Source organism: Sparassis crispa, assembly GCF_003851025.1.
Source record: "Sparassis crispa DNA, contig_000008F, whole genome shotgun sequence".
Taxonomy (NCBI): domain Eukaryota; kingdom Fungi; phylum Basidiomycota; class Agaricomycetes; order Polyporales; family Sparassidaceae; genus Sparassis; species Sparassis crispa.
The window spans coordinates 1-18,053 of NW_020939755.1; the positions used below are offsets into that span (position 1 = coordinate 1).

At 59.0% G+C, this 18,053-nt stretch overlaps 5 protein-coding genes across 5 annotated transcripts; 4 read left to right on the forward strand and 1 right to left on the reverse strand.

The window, feature by feature from the left end:
- Positions 1 to 80: 80 nt before the first annotated feature.
- Positions 81 to 894, forward strand: SCP_0900010 (hypothetical protein; the record flags this gene model as incomplete). Its single annotated transcript, XM_027761236.1, has 4 exons — positions 81 to 117; positions 168 to 464; positions 532 to 588; positions 653 to 894. The coding sequence occupies 4 exons, from the start codon at positions 81 to 83 to the stop codon at positions 892 to 894; spliced, it is 633 nt and encodes a 210-aa protein (XP_027617037.1).
- A 1,440-nt stretch (positions 895 to 2,334) lies between these two features.
- Positions 2,335 to 3,451, reverse strand: SCP_0900020 (Probable mitochondrial phosphate carrier; the record flags this gene model as incomplete). Its single annotated transcript, XM_027761237.1, has 4 exons — positions 2,335 to 2,402; positions 2,461 to 3,175; positions 3,237 to 3,360; positions 3,414 to 3,451. The coding sequence occupies 4 exons, from the start codon at positions 3,449 to 3,451 to the stop codon at positions 2,335 to 2,337; spliced, it is 945 nt and encodes a 314-aa protein (XP_027617038.1).
- A 2,261-nt stretch (positions 3,452 to 5,712) lies between these two features.
- Positions 5,713 to 7,643, forward strand: SCP_0900030 (hypothetical protein; the record flags this gene model as incomplete). The annotated part of the gene is made up of 7 exons (XM_027761238.1): positions 5,713 to 5,991; positions 6,038 to 6,106; positions 6,157 to 6,536; positions 6,589 to 6,701; positions 6,758 to 7,066; positions 7,125 to 7,399; positions 7,467 to 7,643. 7 exons carry the CDS (start codon positions 5,713 to 5,715, stop codon positions 7,641 to 7,643), a joined length of 1,602 nt encoding a protein of 533 aa, XP_027617039.1.
- A 3,267-nt stretch (positions 7,644 to 10,910) lies between these two features.
- Positions 10,911 to 11,401, forward strand: SCP_0900040 (hypothetical protein; the record flags this gene model as incomplete). Its single annotated transcript, XM_027761239.1, has 2 exons — positions 10,911 to 11,233; positions 11,278 to 11,401. 2 exons carry the CDS (start codon positions 10,911 to 10,913, stop codon positions 11,399 to 11,401), a joined length of 447 nt encoding a protein of 148 aa, XP_027617040.1.
- Positions 11,402 to 12,541: 1,140 nt separating this feature from the next.
- On the forward strand, positions 12,542 to 14,698 carry SCP_0900050 (hypothetical protein; the record flags this gene model as incomplete). The annotated part of the gene is made up of 2 exons (XM_027761240.1): positions 12,542 to 12,945; positions 13,609 to 14,698. The coding sequence occupies 2 exons, from the start codon at positions 12,542 to 12,544 to the stop codon at positions 14,696 to 14,698; spliced, it is 1,494 nt and encodes a 497-aa protein (XP_027617041.1).
- Positions 14,699 to 18,053: the final 3,355 nt, after the last annotated feature.

Genomic DNA, 18,053 nt, shown 5'->3' on the forward strand with positions numbered 1-18,053 from the left:
GACTGTCAGTCGCCCATGCCCCTCCTCGCGCATCACCTGACTAATAAATCCACGCAGACAAAATTATAGTCGGCGGTTTCATGTATCTCGGGCTTATCGTCCCTGCCTACGGCTATGGTGCGTCGCGCGCAGACCCGCTCAACGGCCCTCCGCTAACGGACCCGCAGCATACTTTGCGCCGTCCATCATCCAGGGCCTCGGCCACACAAGCATCCGCACGCAGCTGCTCTCCGTCCCACCCTGGGCGTGCGCCTTCGTGATGTCCATGCTTGTCGCGATCGCGTCCGACTTCTTCCGGCACCGCTTTGTCTTCGGCCTCTTGCCCATCGCCATCGCCATGGCGGGCTTCATCACCCTGCTCGTCGTGCATAATCATACGAAGACGCAATACGCTGCGCTCTTCCTGGCCGTGATGGGCGCGTACTCGGCGATGCCCATCCTCGTCTGTTGGTTCAACACGAATTGTGAGTTGCTTGCCGCGGTGCGCCTCGCGTTCGATCTGACTTTCTTTCTTTCCGCGCCGCGATGCAGTGGGAGGACACCAGCGGAGAGCGGTCGGGACGGCGTGGCAGGTCGGCTTTGGCAACAGTGCGTCCCGCACCCATGTTCCCCCGCATCTCCGTGTATGCTAACCACTTCCCCCTCTGCGTAGTCGGCGGCATCATCGCCGTCTACGCTTTCGTCGCGAAGGACGCACCCCGTTACACCAAGGGCTACAGCATCTGCCTCGCGTTCATCTGCGTCTCCCTCATCGCCAACTGTGTCTACCTCTTCGCGGTCGTGCACGAGAACCACAGGCGCGACGCGGGGCAGGCTAAGGCGGACGCGACGTTCACGCAGGACGAGAAGGCGCACATGGGCGACCTCAATCCGGATTATCGGTATTTGTTGTAGTTTCATGATAGAGGTAGTGTATGCTCGGCGACATGTAATGAGTACCTTACGGAATGCACGAAATTTATGGGTTTTGACGCTGTTTCATGTGTGGCGAATAGCTATAGAGAATGACTCGAAATTCGTGCTGGTCGTCGAGGCAAGGCAAAGAAACGTGTCGTCGGAGCAGAAGTTATCGACCAAGCCGGCCGTGCGGGCGTCCTTGTACGTAGATCTCACCGCTAAGTTCGACCTCCTCGGCCTCCTGCTCCCAAGTGGGACGGCAAGTGACCTCCCGAAGTCGCGTCCGCGAAGAGTCACTCCGCTTGCCGTCGTCCGTCGCTCGTCGGTGTTTAACCGCATCCTACCAGCAGAGCACCCACCATTCCACGACCAACAGCGTCACAGCGCACCTCCGCCTTCAAGACAACTGACGGCCCGTCGGTCGGCGGTACCGCCCCCAGCCCAACTCAGTCGCATATCCATGGTGGAATGATGCCCACATGGAGGGATTCCAACAATATTGATCGCCAGCCTGCTAATAATTAGCATCGGTGTGTAACCAGCCCATACTCTGATCCGCCCTGACACTGCCCCCCTCCCGATATCGCAAGGACGTGATCGAACAACGCGCCGACAGAACCCACGTACCATGTAGCCGGACGTCCGAGGACCAGCGCAAAGTGTTGGGTAGAGTGGCAGGGATCGTATGCACGAAACGCGCGAGGAGGTGGGGGATATTAATATCAATATGCAGACATCGGCGCTTCGGCGAGGGTGATTAATGCAGTCGTCTCTGATGTCGACCGTGTTCCTTCAGAGATCCGTACGAGGGTTCTCGGCATAACAGTGCGGCCAGGTACCGTGTCTGCAGGCCAATGAGCGTAGCTTGGGCTCGACACCGGGCACGTTCACCAGTCCGCCGCGCATCCTGTGCGAGGAAGTAATGGAAGGACGTGACCCGAGCCTCATCTGCCAGGTATTTGTGGCTTGAATGAGGCGATGGAATATATAGGAAGAAGCAGCTCACGGACCCACACAGCTGCCCACTCACCTCTTCACATCCACAACGCACAACGTGCGGTGATCGAGGCAGGTATATCAATCTCCGACCTGACAGCATTCAGTCGAAATTCGCGGCTAGGAAAAAATACACAGCGAGCCCCCCAATCATGTTGCCTTGTATCAGCCGCAAACGATCTCTTGTGGCACCAGCACGCTATTTGGGTATGTCCGCTGAATCTATTAAGTCTGACGAACCGGCCAACAGCTTGGAACAACAGGGAGAGACAACGCAAGTAATAAGAAAAGAATAAATCGTATCCGCAAGCACGCGTCCTCCAACTGCTGCATCCAGCGCATCCACCTCTAAAATCGTTGACTTGAGTTCAAAGGAGGCTTCCGAGAAATCGGGAGGCTCACTTTATGCTGGAAGAGTTAAGCAGTCGACGTCTACCTGTTCTACTTGCCACCAGTCGTGCCCATCCCCATGGACGACTTGAACGTGTCGTAGATCCACCATTGGAAGCCTGAAAAATACGCCCTCCGTCAGCGCAACGCCACGAATCCGAAATACAGAACGCGTACCAGTGAGAGTACCGATCATGAGTACACGGGTACCGAGACCCTTGGTCGCGAGCGAGACGATGCCAACCTCGCTGGCGATCTGGCCGAGGCCCTTGCCCTTATTCGCGGGCTTGCCCATCTGCGAGACGAGCGAATCCGCGGGGTGCGAGACGACGGCGCAGACGATACCCGCGAGGTAGCCGGACGCGAACGTGACGCCGAGTTGCGTCGGCTTGCCATACGTGTCCTTAGGCGCGGTGAAGACGTGTGTGTAGAAGAGGCCGACGATGTACTCGAAGAAGAAGAACTTGGCCATCGTGTACGGGATCTGGCGCGACCAGAGCGGCACGATCGACCCGAACGGATAGCGCGTGTCCGCCTTGAGCCTGCTCATCTCCCGCATCGCCGCCACCATCGGCACGGGGAACGTACCCGCCGGACTCGTCTGGATCTTCACCTTCGTCATCTCCAGCGGGCAGAGCGCGATGTCGGCGAAGAACTCGGCGGACGCGGAGCCCGCGAGCCAAATCGCGCCCTTGTACTTGGCCGACGCCTCCTCCCCGGCGAGGTTCATGTACGCGTCCTTGAACACCTCATACAGCCCGTACTTGAACATACCCTGCAGCGAGTATCCGATGAAAGTCGGCCCGACACCTTTCCAGAGACCTTGGCTGCCCTCTTCCGCGATGATCGTCTTGACGCCGGAAACGAGACCCTTGTATTTGCCGGGGGAGACCTGTCGGCGACAATACACCATCAGCGGGGCGGTCGGAAAAGACGCAGCGAGGCGTACGCACCTGCATGTTACATTTGGTGACATCGAGCGGGGTGATGCCAGCATGGGTGATACCACACGCGAGGATCCCGCCAAGCATGCACTTGGCATAGTACGAGGTGTCGTGGGGAACGGGCCCAAGGAGCCTGACAAGCAAAACATGAGCTGGCGGCGTGGCGACTGCGAGACAGCGACGTACCGAGCGTCCCACTTGCCAGTCGGGGCGAGGTGTGCCATATTATCTAGAGGTCGTTAGGGATAAGGTAGTCTAGTGGTATCCCGTCGCGGTGGACGACGTCGCCGAGGTGGTGGTGGTCGAGTTGTGAGAGGGCACCAGCGAAAACGGACGCGGTTTTTGCTCGGCTGACCCCTCCGAACTTGACCGATGATTGCAACCACCGCTTTTGCTCTCCGTCTCGATTTGCCCTCCATCTTCTCCTAAAAAAAAAATTTCCACCTCGTCTCGTCGACGTTCGCTCTAGCGTCGTGGACCAATTTCAGTGTAGGTCAGAATTTTTTCACTTAATTTTTGAGTCCAACCTAGGGTTGGAAGACGAGCGCTTAAACGGTACACGCTGAGTACCACCGTCGTTGTCATACGTCGTCTCAACTTCGTCCGAGAACCACCGGTTCCGCAGGTGGGTCTTTTGACTAATGTTTGACGCCTCCAGCTGAATCAGACTGTATGTGGCGATGTACTACTGATCATCCGGGTGTAAACCCACGTATAAGCAGGAAGGAACTAATTCAGAGGACGTTCCGGAAGGTTGCCACATTTTCGTTGAGCGGAATCGCTCAATTCAATGAGAGCTTGGATGGCCAGTCCTTGTGCTATATGCTATTCACGAACAAGTATAATACGATACGATTTTTCGTAGCACTTCGATGGAAATTCCGCAGTTACTGTGAGTAGTAGTATCTCTGCCCGTGGCAATTACCCCGCTAACAAACCGACGTATAGACGTTGTCCCGATACCTGTCCCACTTTTGCTATCTTGTTCGTGGTCCTCAGTCAGTATCATCTTAGGATGAGTTCTGGCGCTCAATCGCTGTAGATCTTGGAGTCGAGTCCTGCAGTCGCTGCAACTTACGGTACCAATCCGCGTGTCGTCAAAGGAGACATGGTGGGCTATTTTTTTTTACTAGCTCTCGTCCTCTTGGGATAAGCCTGAAGTCAAGAATGGCTTGCGCGAACCCACGGAAACCAGGTCTGTGTTCACTCAACAAGCGTGCACTCCGCCAGACCAAGGTCGTGATACGAGACCCAGGACGTCATCCGCTCAAATCGGTTATCAGTACTTCACTCGAAGTTGACGGCACCTCTCGCGCGCCTTCTTCGGGAAGATCTTCGGGTGAACGGATGGTTGGTGAACAACAAGCTGCTCAGTTATTCGTATCTCGAGGCTCGAGGCTCGTGTCTTCAAGATGCTTGCTGCCTACGTCCAGAATGTTTTACATGCTTATGAGTATCGATCGTACAACTGCGCCGCGGCGGTCATATTGCAGACTCCGGAGTGCTCTACAAAAATTAACTCGCTCCCACAGATCTGCGCAATGCCCAGTGTTCCGCCCGCGCATAGTACGTTAGTACGTTGCACATTTGTTGTACGTGCCATCGAATATGTGCTAAAGTCGCTCGAATTTTAGCACATAGACTTCTCGCGGCCAAATATTCGATGACGCAGAACAGGTCCAAGCAATTACACTCAGGCTTCAGTACTTCAGTACCTGAACCAACTTCGTCAGGCATACCTGCCGACGTTCAATATTCATGATCCATTGTTTTAACCTACATTTGCTGGACGTATTTTTCTCCCTTGGCATACTGGCTAGCTATTTCTTAACAGGTTTCCTCCATCAAGGCCGAGTTGTCTTTCCCTTCGGCAAGTCTATCATCGGACACTACTACAATTTCTCTGGCATTTGGACTTCATTGGGACGGTAGCTGGTGAGTCGGTGTGGCAGCGGGGAACTGCTGTGCTCGAACCGGGTCCCGGCTGCATTGCGCTACGTCTCACTCCGGTTATTTGCCAGAACCGGACCCGCTGGAACGGTTCGTGGACTCGCGGTGGTGCTCGGACAGGGCTACCCGTGTGGAGGTAGGGTGGTCTGCCTGCGTTTTAGCGGGCTGCACGTTGAGCAAATGGGTTCCAGTCATCCGGTGGTTCCGGTCAACTAGTTTATAAACAACCGCTTTAGCCGTTGCATATAAGCTCGATGGCCGGAACCCTTTGGAAACGGTTTAATAGAAAAGGAGGGAGCGGAGAGGATGAGAGTAAAGCAACGTATTTTATTTACAGTACTAGTGACGTAAGTGTCACCGTCAGTGTCACGGCAAGCACCGTCGCATGAGTTGTGCACGTTCGGGGTGGTCCAAATCATGGCGTGCCTCTCTCACACCCAGCTAGACTATGCACAAGAAAACGGTGAACGACGACACACTCTGAACATCTGAACCTCTTTACCGGGCTGGACTCCGCCCGCTCTTTTTACGACGCATGGAGAGCATGGGGGGCGCCGCCTCATCTGACCCTGCCTCAGAAAATGGCACGGAGACGATCGAACTGACGACTCGGGACAAAACAACTGAAGCTGACGACCGGAAGGGCCCCGACCTTGTTTACTCACCCGCTGACGACTCGGACGGCGACTCTGGTGACGAGGAGGAAGGCAATCGTGCTCTGCTGGGTTCTCACAGGGGAGAACAGGAGCCCGATGGGCGCACGACCCCGAGCAGACTGAGTACGTGGGCCCAGATAAAGAGCCTCGTCATAGAAGTGAGTGCTGCTGTGCATGCGGCCGAGTAGTCTGAACGTGCCACAGACCTCACCCACCCTCCTTATAACTACAGCCCCCGAGTTGTTCACGGGCGAACTGTTGGCCAATGTCTCCGTGCGCATTGACCGCCCCTTCTCTACGGCTGCGCGCTCAGATATTCACAGCACTGGAAAGCCATGTCGCGCGTGGACGAGCTGATCATAATCGTCCCGGTCATTCTTAACCTGAAGGGAAATCTCGAGATGAACCTTTCGGCCCGCCTGGGTACCGCTGCGAACATGGGCGAGCTCGACGACCCGTCAAAACGGAAGTCGATCATTATTGGAAACTTGACGCTGCTGCAGGTGCAGGCGACCGTCGTGTCCTTTGTCGCAGCGTGTGTCGCCTTCCTCCTGGGTCGTGTAATACCCCGACCTGCTGAGGAGGAAGCAGCTGAGGCCGTCCTTGCGGGTAACATCACTAGCTCTTTAATGGCCAGCGCTTTGGAGGCGAGGACGCCACGGCCGGCCTTTCCAGGTGGTTCGCCAACGTCTGGCTTTTCAGAGTATAGCCCCCTTACTCAGAATCGCCGACAGAGAGTTGAGCATTTTCCACAGATTCGCGATGGTCGCGTCTGCAGCGATGACATCCACTTGTCTGTCCGCCTGCGTGTTCGGATCGTTCATGTGCACCCTGGTTGTACTATGTCGCCGGTTCGGGCTCGACCCTGGTGAGCCGTACTCATCCCGGTGAATTTCTGCATATCTGCAACTATTCTGCATGCAGATAATATCGCACCGCTCGTCGCGTCCTGTCTCGGCGATCTCGTCACGCTGACAATCCTGGGTCTCGTCTCCGCGTTACACCTTTACATTATCGACACCGTCATCCCGCTCATCCTCATAATACTCCTCGTCGCGGCGGGTGTGGGCTGGACGATCCTGACGCACCGCAATGAACATGTCAAGCATCTGCTCACGGAAGGATGGCTGCCCTTGTTCGGCGCGATGATCATCAGCAGCGGGACAGGCCTCGTACTGGACAGGTTCGTCGGCCAATACATCGGCTACGCCCTCGTCGCGGTCGTCGCCACAGGTAGCCGTTCTTCCATCGCAGGTGTTGGCGTATGTCAATCTGACTGTTGTCGTCATAGGCCTTTCGGGGGGTGTCGGCTCCGTATTTGTCTCCCGCCTCTCGACGGCGCTGCACGCGGCGACCTCCGCACTGCCGACGGTGCTGTCCGACCTGCCAGCGGCAGACGAAGCGTACGAGAAGAGCCCGCACCCCAGCCCGCGCCTGGTCATGGTCACCCTCCTGCTCATCAGCCTCCCCGTCGACGTCGCGTTCCTCGCGACGGTGTTCGCGTTCGGCTGGCTCCGGCTCTCCGTCCTCTTCATGGTGCTCCAGCTCGTGTTCTTCGGGCTCACGGTGCGTCGAGTTGCGCTTACCTTTCTCGCGCGTCGTCGGGGCTGATGGTGGGTTTTGTTTGTCGAAGGTCGCGGTATCGCTCCTTCTCGCGCGGGTGACGACGGATTTCCTGTGGACGCGCGGCCTCGATCCGGACGTGTGGGCGCTGCCGCTGAACTCGGCGCTGGTGGACCTCGTCGGGCAGCTCTTGCTGGTGTGCTGCTACGAGATCGCGGCGCTGCTCGGCGCGCATGTGCGCAGCTAGCGCGGGCTGCTGCTGCTGCGTAGACTGTTCGCGGCGTCGCGATGCGTTAATTAAACGGCGATTTATGTGGTAGTGTATCTAGAATAATCTAAGCGCGACGGCGTGTCTGTTTATGCTTTGATACGAGTAGGCCCGTGGAGGCTACGCACGGCTGGCTTGCAGACCCTACTGAATGTCAGTCGATGCAACATTTGGTGGGGGCGTGCGCTGCGGCGTAGCGCACTGTTACGCCTCGCAAAAATACCACCCTGAGGTTTGAACCTTGAACGACAGGGAGGGTTCATAATGTCTCCTCGCAAATCGACGACTGCGAGAGACGTGCAGTACCGCAACGCAGCAGACTCGTTGGCACGTATGTACGCCTCACGGAGGCGACGAAAAGACGAACAGCAGGTTACGCCAGCCCGTACCATTGACATCCAAGACGGGGATGGGACGTGCGGCAGGAACCGAGTCGTCAACGTTGACCCCGTCCGGGGGGGGGGGGGGGGGTGAAAAACCTCGAGATAATTTTCTCGCGGCCACCCGTGCGCGGCAGCTGCACGAGGGCCCGTCTGACGGGGTGCACGAGTTCCCAAGGCTCGGGGTTACTGCCAGCTTCGGACTCCGGAGGGCGCGCGCGCCATGAAAACGATAACTTTACCATTTTCACGGAACGTCCCTCCGGGCCGTGGCTGGCGGAAGTCGCAGTGGGGGACACGTACGTGGAGGGGGGTACCAGCAGCGAGGACCGCACCCGATGTTCTATCTTCCATGGCCAGCGAGGGCGGAGGGTTGAACGAGGAAGGCGGGTGAGAGACGAGACGAGGATGGCGATGGATGCGACCTGCGGTGGGGTGGTCTTCGTTTGGCCGGGGGAGAGACGGGGCCTGTTTGCAAAGCAAGTATGAGCGCTGTCAGTAATGCGGGTAGGTAACAGAGATCGGCAAGCCCAGGTCGCACGCGCCGCGCACACTACAGAGAAAAACCAACGTCGCATCACCCGCATGCGCGAAACGCCACAAACGGGCCCAGAGGGACGCAACGTCTCCGCAGGGCACCCCACAAAACCGATAATGCTCGGCAGTACTTTACTCACAGAACTTGCATACGGATGACTAGGCGGGGGAGGGGGGGGGCACCAGCGAGGACTGCGGTCTCAAAACCGATAAACCGATAATGCTCGGCAGTACTTTACTCACAGAACTTGCATACGGATGACTAGCGGGGAGGGGGGGGGACCGGCGAGGACTGCGGTCACAAAACCGATAAACCGATAATGCTCGGCAGTACTTTACTCACAGAACTTGCACGCGGATGACTAGGCGGGGGAGGGGGGGCGGGGGGCACCAGCGAGGACTGCGGTCGCCTTCTGACAGCGCGGGATGCGGGCAGTCGCAGGCGAGACGGACCCGACGTCCGCGGGGGTGTTCACTAGCACTTGGCAAGGTCGATGTTCGTGTCGCACGCCAACAAGGGAACACCGTCCGGAAGACCCGGAGGGAGCGCGGACTGCACTTGCGAGGATACGACCTATCTCCGACCGCGGGGGCAGAGTACTTAGACGCTGGCAGGGAGGGAATGACGGAGAGGGTTGGACGTCGGGTAGGAAAGAAGATGAGGATGGCGATGGAGGCGGTACCCGTCTGCGGGTGAGCAAGTCTTCGTTCAGCCAGACATTTATCCTCGAGCGGCGAGAGGCGCGGAGGACGTGGGACACGCCCAGCGGGTCCTTCCCCGTGGATATTCGCTTTCGCACGGATGTGAGACGTAGACGATCTGCGGCGGGGAAGTCTTCGTTTGATCAGCCAGATATCATGAGTGGGCGGCGAGAGATAAGTAGGGAGAATGTGGGACTTCGGGTTCGCCCGCCCTGTTGCTACTTCGCCTTCGCCTCGGACGCTATATAGCGCACAACGTGCGTCCGCCGCCTGCACAGTGGACACATCGGCCTGTCTACCATGTGGAATACTTGTTCAGTCAGCAGGGCTCGAGCTCGCAGATGGGGATGGACAAACACCTTGGATTGGGCGCCGAGCGGGAGCCGGCGACGTCACCAGTACGTGCGTGGAAAGCCGCAAACAGGTGCGAGAAAGATGCAGCGTCTCCGGAGGGGGGGTGTATCGCGGAAGAGGAAACAGTAGTGAGGCTTCTTGTACCCTGATATGACCCTCCGGAAGCTGTATGTAGCAAGGAAGACGCGGAAGAGCAGTAGCTGGCGCCTCCGGCGAGTTGCGCTCGTAGCGGGGCGTATCTTCCAGCGGGGGCGGGTTTGATTCGGCGAGGGGGCGACCTGTGGTGGGGAAGCAGGCGAGAGACGTGAGGGATGGCAGACTCGCCGCCGGTACTTAACTAGTAGCCCGCCGATCTTCGCCGAGCTCGACGTGCGCTTCCCCTCCACGGTCGACATGTCGGCCTAGGTATGCGAAATGGCGCGATCTCGTGTAATTGGAACGACGCTCAGGAATTCCTATATCGCGCATGCACGGCTCGTGCAGAGTCGGTAAAAACATACACAGCGGTCGAATGCACGAACGTCGACGTCTCGCCCGCACAACCGACACTATTTCCCGAACGATGTATCTCAGTGCCAGCTGGAGGGATCCGAGGCGGACCGCCCTAACACAGGGATCGGCCGTACGCGGACCTTGGCTGCGAGCTACTGCACTCTGGACACCAGCTCCGGGGCGGCCATGAGACATGAGACCACTGTCGTCCGTTTAGAGGTCCGTGCGCAAAGATCAGTCGCGTTGGCGCACTGGGGGTCTCGAGGGACAGCCTGAAGCAGAAGGGTACCGCTTATAGTTCACGATGGGGCGGTATACCGAGAAGACAAGAACGGACGTGCTATCGGAGGCCTCGGAAAACACGAACACCGTGCCGAGCTCTAAAAAGGAAGACGTCGCTCTGTAGCGTGCGGATGGCGCGAGGCTCGGTCGGAAAGCAGACCAAAGAGCAACGCATCGCCTGGACTGACTCGGGGGAAGTTCCCCAAATACGCCAATTGGAGTCACCTCACGAGAAGAAGAGCCCTGCGTCGGCAACAGGCCCAGCAATATAACCCACCGCGGGCAGACAAGACAGGAAGGAGCTCGAGCACGACCGCACTGCCAGTGGCAGCGTCTTCGCACACCGATCTGCCTGGAGGCGAGTAGAAGGTCCAGCTCGATCGGGAGGAGGGCGTCAATTCAATTAAGCCAGCATCGATACGGGCGCTGGGCGATCACCTCCGGTCCGCGGGCTCGCCTGCTGCTGCACAGCACGCTGGCGGTGCGGAGAGCGTCCGCGATGGGCCTCCTCGTCGCCCGGTGGACTCGAAATCCCGACACACACACACAGCCCACAGAGCCGAACGGCGGGGGGCCGCGCCCTCCGGAGCAGAATGGCAGTGACAGACACACCGTCGCAACAAGCTCGTCGACGTCCGACAGAGAAGGGGAAGCGCCGTCCCTCTATCCGCTGATCCACGCTCGCGCCACTGCCCGCGGCCACGTCATCGTAGACGTGGATACCGTCACCGACACGCACCCGCCGCTGTCCGCGCTGAGCCCGCTTCGAATTCCTCGACGCCACGCGCCGTGGCGTATCCGAAGCGCGTGCCCGCCGCGGGGGTGCCCATCTTTCCCAAACTGGGCTTGCTGACTCGGTCTCGAAGTACGCACGGACGAGTCGAGGAGGGTTCGAGCGGTGGTGATGTGGCACACATCGAGCACCGGTCCGGCGGTCCCGGGTCAGACGCTGCGCGGCTGCTGAGCCCGACGCTGGCTGGCTGCAGGTGATCCACGACGCGCTGCAGGGTGATCCACGCGCGCCGACGCGTCGTACGGTGTGCGCCAGGAAAGGCGAAATGAACAGAGATTCCATGGCCGAGTACAGCAAGAGCGCGCCGGCCGTGCGCGTCGAATCCACTGGCAGCGGGACCGACGCCGGCGAGATGTGACAGTGCGCATCACGACATGCCCCGCCGGCGGGCCCGTACGCGATGGGCTATTTTATTTTTTTTACCTCAGACGAGAATACGGGCCGCACTTGCGCCGTTTGGGTTGGCGGCGCGGACATCGGCGTGACGCAGCGCGAAATAAGGTCGTGTGACGCGATTGGTTATTGTGCTATCTACGTACTGTACAGACATGCGAGAGACGGAAAAAGAGTGGATGACTCGGAGGTGGGAAGGAACCTGGGGCATGGAAGGCGGAGGGACGTCGCATTTAAGGTGTCCAAGCGAGGGATTCGCGTGAGATTGGAGCACCGTCTGCGCGAGTCTGAGGATCCGCCCGACGACGAGCTCGACGAGGCTCGACATGCCTGACGACGACGTCGCGCAGACTCACGAACCTTCGGACCTTCCATTCTCGTTCTTGGCGCACTCGGGTGGCGCTGGATCCGGCAGGAGCTCCCAGATAAGAAGCACAGTAGTGCAGCAGCGATCAGCTGGCTAGGAGGACCTCGAATTTGATGGCACGTCCGTGGTTTAGACGCTGTACGTAGTGTCCACCGCAGAGGAGGCCAACGGCGCTGCAAAAAGGGGGGAATTGAGCGCTGCGGTGGACATGGGCTGATTGTGGCGCCGCCGTCGAGGTCAGGTAGGGGATCCTACGAGCCAAGTCCGACAGCGTCGTGCCCACGGGGCGGGGGGTTCTCGTCGCGCTCCCAGCTCAGGCGGGGAATCGGACGTGGATGGAAGGCGAAGCGCACCGGCGAAGGGAGGACGGGAACGAATTTGGCACGGTGATAACTGATGATATTGATAGAAAGCGGTGACGTGACGCGCACGCTGTGTGACCTGTGACGGACCTGATCCAAATGCAATCGGTTGCCGTGTGCACCAACATGCCTCCTCCTCCGCTCATAAATACCGCCAGCCTGCTGCCCAGCCTGCCCCGTCTGCCCCAGGCTCGCCCTCGACGGCGGCGGCAACGATGTCCGCCCTCTCGTGCCCGCCTCCCTCGCCCACCTGTGCGCTGTTCGCCCAGTATTCCCCGCTCTTCACCTCGGGGCTCCTCTCCGACCCGCGCGTCCCCACAAAACGCCGCAAGTGCGCGCACGACTCCTTCCCGCTCACCGTCAACACCGCCTCCCTCAGCTTCTCCGGCGTCCTGCGCTCGTCCCTCGACCTCGTCGAGGACAGCACCCTCTTCCTCACCCTCGCCCCCCGCCGCCGCGTCCCCGAGGGCCGCTCCTTCCTCTCCCTCGACCTCGCCGAGAGCCAGTCCATGCGCTCCGTCAGCCTGCGCCGCAAGGACACCGTCACCACGCGCGCGACTGCTGCTACTCTGTTTGGGCGCTCCGAGCCGAGTTCGCCCTCTGCGCTCTCGCCGTTATCGTGCGTGTCTTTTCTGTGCCGCTTCCCTTTTTTTTCTTTGGTTCGGTGTTTCTGTGTGGCGCGCGTGTCCTTTGCTGGCTTGCTTGCTTGCCCCCTTCGACGACATCTTCCCATCTGATGTTTTTGCATCTTGAGAACGTGTGGTATTTTTGTGCGATCCTCCCTCGGTCTCGGTCCTTCTATCGTTTTTGTCGCTTCCTCGTACCACGTCTCCCCTTCTGTGCGGTCGTGATGGGCTTGGCGTGCTGCGTTATTGTCCTCCCTCCGTCCCAGCTCGTCTTCTCGCACCGCATCTCTTCTTCGTAGTCGCGCCGCGTCATAGTGTCATCTGTCATTCGCGCACGTTCGTTCGGCTTCAGTTGTAGACGGACGCATTGCGGTGTCTGTCCGTCTGATCCTTCCCTGCGGTCTGTTCTGCGACCTGCTGCGCGACCGTGCATCACACGGAGCCTCATTGGGGGGGGGGTGAGGTTTCCTTGTAGACGGACGCATTGCGGCGTCTGTCCGTCTGATCCTTCTCTACGGTCTGTTCTGCAACCCTTCTGCGACCTGCTGCGCGACCGTGCATCACACGGAGCTTCATAGTGGTTTCCCTCCGCGATCTTCTGCGCACGCTCGGCGTCCCCCGTCTCGCATGCAGTATGCGCTCACACCTCTCCGCAGACACCGTGCCCCCCTCTCCCTCTCCTTCTCGCGACCCGCGCCCTCCCCCCGGCGCGCCCTCCCCCTCCCGTCCCCCAAGCCCGCTCCGCGCGCGAGCCTCCCGCAGCCCCCGCGGCGCCCCGCCCTCTCGCTGTCGACCGCGCCCTCCTCGCAGCTCCCGTCGCCGGTGACGCACCGCCCGACGCGCTCCGCGCCGTCGCTCCTCCCCCCGCCCGCGCGCACGTCCCCGCTGGCGTCCCCCGCGCTGCAGTGTTTCATGGTGTGTCCCACCCGGCCGGCTTCTCCTGGTAGCGCGCGCTCTGTGGCTGCGGGTGCTGCGACTCTGCCTTCTGGTCGGGATGGTACCGGGGAGGACGCGGAGCCGGCGTGCGCGGGCTCCCCCGAGTCTTGCGCGGTTTCCCCTGCGCGCAGCGCGCTTTCTGTGTCCACCGCTCCGGCGCCTTCTGTGCCGCGCGTGGTTGCTGGTGTGTCGCAAGCGCGCTCCGCCGAGTGTTCGTATTTGCTGTTCTCGCCGACGTCCCCCGCGCGTGCGCCTCCCAGCGTGCGCTCGGTGTCCACGGCTGCCCCCATTCCGACTTGTGCGCCCGCGCCGTCTGCTCGGGCCGGTACGAGGGAGGAGGACGCGGAGCCGGCGCACGCGCGCTCCTCCCCCGAGTACTCGTATCTGCTGTTCTCGCCGACGGACTCGTCGTCGTCGTCCGTCGGGTCCCCCCCTCCCGCGCACCCTACTGCGCTGACAGCCTCGCCGTCGGTGCGCTCGACGTCGACGGCTGCGCGGCAGATGAACCGGAGCGCGGCGCTCGCTGCGCTCGAGGGGCGGAGCCGGTCGACGAGCCGCCGTCGCAGGCGGAGGAGCAACTTTATGAGTATGAGCGACGATGAGGAGGAGGAGGAGGAGGAGGAGGTTGCGCTTGAGCGGGTGTTGGGGGAGGAGGAGGATGTGGTTGTTCCTGTGCCTGTGGTGGGCGGTGGGGGTGCGGGCTGTCGGACGATCGGGTCGGTGCTTTACCCGCTTGCGAACTTTATCGACCTGCGGGAGGACGAGTTCTCGGGGCGGAGCTGGAGGAGCTTCGTCGAGGTCTCGTCGTAGCCACCCCAGCGCGTCGCGGACTGCTCTTCCAGATTTATTTAGACCTTTCCGCGATCTGCACATACCCCGCCGTTCGCTCTATCTATCGCCCGTTATCCTCGACGCTTCGCCGCCTCTGGCCAGTGGCCCGTCTGACTTCTGTATATCGTCCGCACCCATTCTCTCTCTCTCTCGTTGCATGTGCGCATACCCCGATCGACCCCTTGCTGCCCCGACCCTAGACCGTTTTATTACACTAGCTGCGCTTAATGGGACTCGCGCGTCTTGCTCGAACGCTCTCTTTTTAGCTACCACCACCGCCGTCCCCCGCTCGTTTATTCTAACTCGCCGCGTTGCGTTGTAACCTGCTTGTTGTGTGTACGTACCCGTGCGTCGAATCTATTGCGCTTTTGGTCGTGTGTTTTTTCACTTGCGATTTGGGTGCTCGCTCAGGCTGTGGCCTGACTCTGTCATGCCTATCACTCGAGACCCTCCCGGATTTGTATCCCGGAGCGAATGCAAGGTTTGCCTGCGTTACGATGTCGCCATTCGTCGCCGGTACAAATTTGTTGATAAAGTTTATACGTGTGGGATCAGGACCGAACAGGGACTACGTACTTTGTAGTGGGGCACGACATTAATATTCGTCATTTGTCGAGGCAAGTATGATAGCCAAATGTGAGTTGGCCTCGGGCGTGTAAGTATGCAGATCCCGCTCGCGTGTTTTCAATTTTAGTCAATTTACGCCCCGCCCCTGAGGCCTGGTGCCGCCCCCACTCCCACTCCGAGGAGCCGCGAGACCTCGGGCCCGACGCGGAACAAGTATCGCGCCTAGTGCGCTGGCGGGGCGGGGTTTGCGGAGGCGGAAAAGGAACTGGAAAAGGGGGGGGATCGGAAACAGGAATGTTTTGGGCTCGGAATGGTTTTACAGTATGGTGGATATCTGCGATGTGCGTGTCAACCGTTCGTGCTTGGGTGGGTTTTGGTTTGCTGGTATAGAGGGGACAATATTTAACGACTGCTTGCTATTATGTACTAGAGGCTGGTTAGAGGGCCTATAATTTGCTGTTCGTGTTTGCCAGTGGTGTGCTGCGGGATGCGGCCGAGTTCGTACTGACGACTCGGATGCGGCCAGGTCCACCGGCCGGGTGGCATACTAGGTGTGTTGGTAGTCGTTGAGTGGTACGTCGTTCCATGCTGTTGACCGTGACGCTGGCCCGACCTGAACTTTACGGGAATCGATGTGTAACGCTAGTGCAACCACCCTCGGCGAGTTACGCGCCCGCCATGATCACAGTCGCCGTGAACTAGTTCAGGTGTTTTGCAATGCTTTGCTGACGCGTCTGGCGTGCGGAACGCTTCTTATTTACGTGACGGTGCCAACATTGTCCACCTGGTGGCACAGGTGCGTTGGTAATCATCGAGTGGAAATCTATACTGCTGTGCGTTTTGTCGACGCTGGCAGGGAATCACTGTGTAACGCTACTAAGTGTAACAGTGCGTACCCTCCATTCCTAGACTTCGGCAGTCCGCATGCTTGTGACTCTACCGCAGTCGCAGTTACGGAATTTCACGCGTGTTCCCCTGCTCTGGTATCACCGGCGAACAACCGGTGGTTGCTGGGATGATATCAACGCAGCCATCCGTATATTCGACCGGCGCGTCCGGGATCTTCGTACGTGCCCCACCATTTTCCTTGAGTTTGCAATACAACCGGGCGTCCCACGCTGCGCATGATGTATGAAACACAGCGTGATAGTATACTTACTCGTGGTCGGTCCGCGGGGAGATAGCTATGCGCATGGTTTTGTGCCCTTCGCCGTACTCCTGCAAGCCATCGCGGTCCCGAAGCCACGCGTTGATCGTAGACGGAGGGACGTCAGCGCGCGCCACGCACTGCCCACGCCAACAGTGGACATACCCGGACGACGTGATCTCCCCGCCCTCATGGCGCCAGCGTCATCGCAAACTGGATAGCTTTCCGCGATCACGGCAAGTACCACTCTGTGTGTTCGACATGCTGAATCCAGGTGGTTTGCGGTTTGCTGACGCGTTTGGTGTGCAGGACGTTTCTGGGTTCGTAGTTACGTGACGGTGCCATGCCCACTGGGTGGTAAAGGTGCGTTGATAGTCATTGAGTGGTACAGCATTACATGTTGACGCTGGCCCGACTTGAAGTTCACATCTTGTTGATCATCGTGTAACGCTGGACCGTCCGTGTCCGCCGAGTCAGCGCTAGCGCGCCTGCGATCACATGCACAGCCGCGGTCACGGATCGCGGAGGCAGAAGGGTCGCAGGGTCAGAACAGGAATAATTTGGCCTCGGAACGATTGTCAACATATGCGATGTGAGTGCCGAGATGATTTATAATTGTTCGTGGGTGGAGTCCAGGTGGTAGTTCAGGTGCTTTGAAATTTGCTGACGCGTTTGGGGCGTAGGATGCGTATCATAGGGCTTGTACGGTGCCATGTCCACCGGGTGGTAAAGGTGCGTTGGTAATCATCTAGAAGGTTTGTTGACGCCGCTGGCCGGGAATTGATCACTCTGCAACATTGCAACTGTGCACACCGGTACCATCCCCCCGGCCTCCGAGCCAGCATGCTTGTGACTTATGACTACTGTACCACAGCGGCAGTCGCAGAATTGCAGGCGTGCTCCCCTGCTCTGGTATCGCCAGCGAGCAAGAACACCCGGTGGTTGCTGGCTGGGATGATATCGATCATTCAAAGTCGGTCCCGAAACCACGCGTTGATTGTAGACGGAGGGACGCCAGCGCGCGCCACGCTCTGCACACAGTGGGCACGCCCGGGCAAGGTGATCTCCTGATGGCGCTAGCGTGCATCGCAAATTGGATAGTCTTCTGTGATACGGTACGTGTCGCCCTGATGCCCTGGGTATTCGAATTTTTGGGACAATGAGATGACTGCAGGATCAACGACGAGCGCGGTCTCAGCCTTCTTCCGTGGTGGTCGTTCATTGTATCCTATCTCCGTTTCGATATCTACGGATCGAACAGGGTCTTAATCTCTGGTGTCTTTGTCGCTTCTTCGTTGTCGAGTTTGAGACCCTGGATGAAGCTGACTTCGAGCGCAAGCCGTTGCCAGCTTGTAAGGCGCTCTGATGTCCATCAGCTGCCATTGTTCTTTTCGTTGTGGCTCTGTTGTGTGGAAGGTCTCACCACTCGCTGCCTCAAAGGCGCCCACAACCACAGGATGTCAGGCTTGTGCTTCCACCGTCAATAGAAAACAGGGTCGAGAGATTCGTTCGCGTTCCCAGCGGATATCATGACGAATTCATCTCACAGCTACGCGCAGGCTGTTACGGTGACGATAGCCATGATTATCGGATGTCGCGGTGTATTAGGATTCTGTCATT